The following is a 6271-nucleotide window of genomic DNA, read 5'->3' on the forward strand; positions in this document are numbered from 1 at the left end:
AAAATCATGGTCGTTGAGAATCTATCCATCCGAGAGGCAAGATCTAAATATTCTGCCATTTTTTCGAATAGGTTTGATATTTTGGATCAAAATCTTGATGTGGCTTTTCCCCCCATTCGGCACAAGCCGAACTTTAAGCCTTTCGCTAATAACAGCAATGTGAGCAACAATCTTGATGCAGCAAAAGATCTTCATAAACAATTTTCGTTTGCGCGAGTCGCCAAACTGAATATAAATAAGGAACGAGAGGAGGCTAACGCAAGAAGGACACAAAAAGAGCACCAGGCTGCTTTACAAGAAGGTGAGACGTATAAAGCTCCAAACGGTGTAGGTATTATTGCAGCGGAGAATTTGAAGACATCTGGTTTTGAGAGAGCTATAAATGAATTAGCTAAGAAATTAAATAATTACATTGTTGTGGGTGCAAATGGCTCCGGAGGAGACCATTTGAACTTCATTCAAGATCTTCATCAAGATATGAATCGCTTTTTTGCTACGCAAGACGTCGAGTTGATAAAAGCTGGGGGGGCCACTAGCCTCTCAGTGTAATTTTGTTTTTTTCATTGTATTATTATTGTTAAAGAAAAGATGAGAATTTTACAACTGAATATTCAGAGCCTGAGAAAGAGAGAGAACAAAGATGTCTTGGAATTATTTCTTGAGACTAACAAGATAGACATAGCACTACTGTCTGAAACATGGTTGACTGATAATTCGACTACAAGCATTTGTAATTTTAATTATGTTTATAAGAACAGGAGTGATGGATATGGAGGTGTAGGCATCTACATTAGAAGAGATATATCATTTTCAATTTTGGACAAATTTCCTGTTGGGGAAGTGGTTGGTATTCGTACTCATAATTTGAGGAAAAATGTCTGTGTTGTTTCGGCTTACATACCACCTAATACCTCAAACGGTGCTTTTAAGGCGATTATTTCCAGTTTCATTGACTCTGTTGAGAACATGTCCCTTCCGATGATTTTTGGCGGTGATTTGAATGCCAAATCGCATCTTTGGGGGTCTCCAGTTTCTGATACGAGAGGTGACATTCTTGCAGATTTGATGTATGGTTCTTCTTTTTGCTGTCTCAACACTGGTGACTACACTTTTTCTGTTCGTGATGGCCAATTCTCTTTTCTTGATGTTACGTTCTGCAGAAACTTTGTTCGAAATCCGAGTTGGTCTGTTCGGAAGGCAAAACTGACTAACAGTAATCATTTTCCCATTGTAATTGAAATCTGTGATATTGATCCGGCACCAAGGGGTTTCTACAAAGTGTGCCATCGCCGTGTATTAGACGGTGTTAGTCGTTTGAGTGTGGGCACCTCATATGAGGAATTCAGTTCCAAAATGGATTCTATAATTCAAAATTGTTCGGAATACATAGATTCTAGGAACAAATATAAACCCAAACCATGGTGGGACCCCGAGGCCTCAAGATTATTTCGAAGGCGCAATGCTCTTAGATTGAAATATCACCGATACAGAACTTATGAGAACTGTCAAGATTGGATTATGGCTGACAATGAATTGAAGAACTATATTGGAACTTTAAAGAAATCGAATTTTCAAGCCTTCCTCTCTGAAGTCTCTTCGGCTTGCTCTCCGAGGGAGGTTTGGGATAAAGTGAAGAACGTGCGGAAATTTGGTAAGGAAAAAAATATAAACAACATCTGGAATGAGGAACAGAAAGAGTGTTTTATCAATATGGTCACAGAATCTGCTCCCATTAACATCCCGCCGCCGCTCTCAACTGATTTTAAAAATAGAGACCCATTACCTCAATTCGGAGTATGTGATTTTGAATCGTTCATTAGATCAAGAAATCCCGGATCTGCAGCTGGTGCTGATAAGATAACTTATGAAATGATTATTAATTTAAAGGACTCAGACAGAATTGCGTTTTTCGAAATCCTGAAGAAGCTTTTCGAGGACGGTATTTTTCCTAATTCCTGGAGGAGAATTCTTTTAACGCCGGTCCCAAAGAGGAACAAAGATGCCACCATGATCGTAAACTTTAGACCGATATCGCTTCTGAGTGTACATGTCAAATTAATAGAAGGTGTGCTGAAAAATCTGATTAATGAACATATCAGATCATTTAACCTGCTCCCTGAACGCTCTTATGCCTTTAGACCTCATCATTCGACAGCCATGTGCATAAACGACCTTGTGAATTTTGTGGCCGACCTGAAGTCGAGGTCAATGCATGTAATGGGTATGTGTGTTGATGTGGAGAAAGCGTATGATTGCACAGATATAGAGGTTCTGAAGGATGTCATGGAAATTTTGGGCTTTAACAGTCACATTACTTGGTGGATCTATGAATTTTTTAGAGAAAGGATATTAATTTGCGGGACAAAGTCGAAAGAGACATTTGGTGGACTAGCTCAAGGGAGTGGGCTGAGTCCAATTCTTTTTAACTTATACACCATTTCACTTCATCATGTCAATTCGAGTCAATGTCGTTTATTTCAATATGCAGATGACTTTGTTTTGATCTGTTATGACAAGGATTTTAACAGTACCAAGACATTGCTTCAGTCTAAAATTATTGACTTTAAGGCAAGATGTAATGAAAAGAGTCTTAATTTCAACATGGCCAAGACAAGTGTGGTTCACTTTAACAGAAGACAACGAGATTTGAACATATGCGTTGAAAACACACTCCTGAATCAAGTACAGGAAATGAAATACCTAGGTGTGGTGATCTCGACAAATGGTTCGTCGAACGAACATGTGGACTTTACGATCAGGGAGATTGAAAAGAAATGCCGCTTCATGAATATTATCAATGGGTGTCGTTTTGGAGTGCATCCGATTAAGGCATTACTTTTTTATAAAGCATTTGTGAGGTCGAAAGCTGAATATGGAGCCTCGGCTCTTTCAAATATGTCTCAAGTTGCTTCTGGCAGAATTAAAAGTTGCCTTAATAATGTCCTGAGAAAGGCCCTGGGTCTCATACGCACAACACCTGTTTCAGTCATATATCATATGGCTGGTGAATTGCCTCCTGACAAGAGATTTGAATTGGCAACGGCAAAGGAACTAATAAAAGTTTTTGCGTTGAACCTTCCGGCAAAGGAGATAATGGCTGTTCGGGATCGTCCATTGAATTCTAGTTACTACAGAATCTATCATCAATTCCAGCATATTTTTGAAGACGTCGCACAGATCTCTGAATCAATCATTAAGCCAAGTAATATAAAGTTTGATGAGGACTTTTTCAAAGGAGCTGTCAAAAATAAGGCTGAAGCTAGCGTTGAACTGGTTAGGAGTCTGAGGTTGGAGAAGGAGGCGGATCTACAAGATAGAAAGTTTGATTTAATCTTCACGGATGGCTCAGTGCATGCTGAATATACGGGGGCTGCTTTCTACCACCAGGCTTCTGGTTTGGTTCAGGCCTTCTGTGTCACCAAAAGACTGTCTTCTATGTCGGCGGAGCTTGTTGCGTTATATAAAGCTCTTGAATTTGCTACAAACAACGGGCTGACAAATATTGCATTTTTAACGGATAGTCTAGCTGGAGTTCAAGCGCTTAAAAACAACGGAGGACTTAATTTTTTGGCACATCAATTTCTGGCTCTTGCAAATGAACACTGTGGAAGCATCGAAATACATTTCATTCCCGGGCACATGGGAATACCTCACAATGAGAAAGTGGATGAAGCAGCGAAAAAGGCATTTGAAGAGGGATGGCGTTTAGATTTGAAATGGCCCTTAGGTGATGCTATTCGTACAATAGAGGAAAAATTGTGGTTGAAATGGTCAACGGAATATATACAAGAGGCGTCAGTACGAAATTCCTGTTACTTCAGAATCTTTCCGACGGTGCGGAAGAAGCCGTGGTTCGGTAATGTGGCAGTGAATACTCTTCAGTGTAAAGCAATTAATAGAATACTGAGTGACAATGCATTCTGCAATTCTACACTTTATAAGGTGCGAGTAGCTGATTCTCCAGAGTGTGAGTCATGTGGTGGGGTGGAGACCCCATCCCATGTGATTTTTGAATGCCCTAGATTTTTCTTGGAAAGAACGCACTTCACCGAATTGGATGGTATATTTGATATTGAACAATTTGTTGACAAATTTGGTATAGAAGGTTTGAGCATTTTAGCGGATTTCTTGGAGAAGACTGGTCCATGCATTTAGTTTCATCACAGCATTGCGATGTCTATTAGTGTTGGCTTTGTGATTCCGGGCCAAATAAGTCTTCCAATAAGGGTGTTTTTTTTCATCGGCATTGGGAGCAACTTAAAAGGAAAAAAAAGAAAAAGAAAAAAAAAAAAAAAAAAAAAAAACAAATCATCCCTGTCCTAACGTGATACGTGATTAGATGCAGGAATCAATTTTATTGAAAGAAAATTCCGGATTTTTTATGCAAAGGATCATTAAAAGCGTTAAATAATTATACTATTCAATTTCCGACAATAAAAATTATCCACCGAACATGAGTGAAGAATTCAAACTTCCCAAACGTTCCAGAAAAAGAACTCGTGATGTAAAACGAAAAGCACGACCTGAATTGGATAAATTTGGATGGACTGCAATGCGTTATGCTGAGCCAGAAAGATTTGAACCATTCTGCAAGGTCAATGACAATGTGGAGCGAATCAACGTCAATGATGTAAGCTGTGAAGAATTCATTCGTCGTTATGAGGAACCCTATTTGCCGGTTGTGATCGAAGGTTGTCAGAGTGACTGGCAAGCGTTGGAAAAGTGGACACTTCCACGATTGGCCAAAAAGTACCGTAACCAAAAGTTTAAATGCGGCGAAGACAACGAGGGATACAGTGTCAAAATGAAAATGAAGTATTATGTTGAGTACATGCAATCGACGCGTGACGACAGTCCACTGTATATTTTCGATAGTAGCTTTGGCGAACATCATAGACGTCGAAAACTTCTGGAAGACTATGTGGTGCCTAAATATTTTCGCGATGACCTATTCAAGTATTGCGGCGAAGATCGTCGCCCACCTTATCGTTGGTTTGTTATGGGACCAGCTAGATCGGGTACTGGAATACACATTGATCCCTTGGGCACTAGTGCGTGGAATGCTTTGATTAGTGGGCATAAACGTTGGTGTCTCTTTCCCACACAGACTCCAAAGGATTTGCTGAAGGTGCCCTCGAATTTGGGAGGCAAACAAAAAGACGAAGCCATCACATGGTTTAGCACTATATTTCCACGTACTAAGCTTGCCGATTGGCCAAAAGAATATCAGCCCGTGGAAATTCTACAAAAACCTGGCGAAACTGTATTCGTGCCGGGTGGATGGTGGCATGTTGTTCTTAACTTGGACGACACGATCGCAATTACACAGAACTTCTGTAGTCGCACCAATTTTCCAATTGTATGGCATAAATCAGTACGCGGACGTCCGAAACTATCGCGCAAATGGTTAAGGGTATTGCGCGAGAAGGAGCCAGAATTAGCGAAAATAGCAGAAAATATTAACATAAATCAAAGTACTGGATTTGCTTCGGACAGTTCAAGTAATTCGAGCTCATCCTCATCGAGCTCATCTTCTTCGGAATCAAGTGACGAAGGCGGCAACAATAGCGAAGATGATTCATGCTCCTCTAATACGGATAGTGGCCAAGAAAGTTTAACTGCCAAAAAGAAGAAAAAGCGGCGTATGGGAGGTGGTATGTCCTCTAACTCATGATGGCCGCCACTCTGTAGTTGCTATAGAAGTAGTGATAGCACCAACAATGAATTTAATCTTAGTAGTAGTAGTAGTAGTCGAACTAGAGGTGCTGCTGATGGAAAACACCAATTGGAGGCAAAATCAGAATTTCCATTAATGGTAAAAAAGTCACAGCCTTCAAAAATAGCCAATAATGCCAGATTCCTAAACAAATTGCGAATGCTATATTTGGGGCTTATGGACAACAGTAGTTAACATATTTACATTATTTTCCCTTCGCCAATCTGAATGAATATTTATTTTTTGTTTCATATTCGAGTGAATTTTGTGTTAATTTGAGAAAGTTTTTGTTTTTCTTTTCTATACTACTTTACAAAAAGAACTGACTGGTTTTTATTGTCTTTGAAAATAAAACAAGAAAAAAAGTATTTTGCAATTGATCATAATATCCCCAGTTGCATAAGATTATCCCCCGCCAAATCATATCTCCTATTTTTCTGATGAATCATGTTCGTGTAATTTGACGTAAATAATAAAAAGACACACACAATACACCCATGATTTCAATTTGATTATAAATAAATATACGAATAATAAACAAAAACTTAAAAATAA

At 39.2% G+C, this 6271-nt stretch overlaps 1 protein-coding gene across 1 annotated transcript; it reads left to right on the forward strand.

Moving 5' to 3' along the window:
* The first annotated feature begins 4299 nt into the window (after nucleotides 1-4299).
* On the forward strand, nucleotides 4300-6271 carry JMJD6 (Bifunctional arginine demethylase and lysyl-hydroxylase PSR). Its single transcript, XM_075288486.1, has one exon. It carries the CDS (start codon nucleotides 4454-4456, stop codon nucleotides 5672-5674), a length of 1221 nt encoding a protein of 406 aa, XP_075144601.1. The 5' UTR covers nucleotides 4300-4453; the 3' UTR covers nucleotides 5675-6271.

The sequence above is a fragment of the Haematobia irritans genome, chromosome 1, assembly GCF_050003625.1.
Source record: "Haematobia irritans isolate KBUSLIRL chromosome 1, ASM5000362v1, whole genome shotgun sequence".
NCBI lineage: Eukaryota > Metazoa > Arthropoda > Insecta > Diptera > Muscidae > Haematobia > Haematobia irritans.

Bases quoted from the DNA above. Each gene is read 5' to 3' on its own strand.
- JMJD6 (XM_075288486.1), top strand. From the start codon at position 4,454: ATGAGTGAAGAATTCAAACTTCCCAAACGTTCCAGAAAAAGAACTCGT.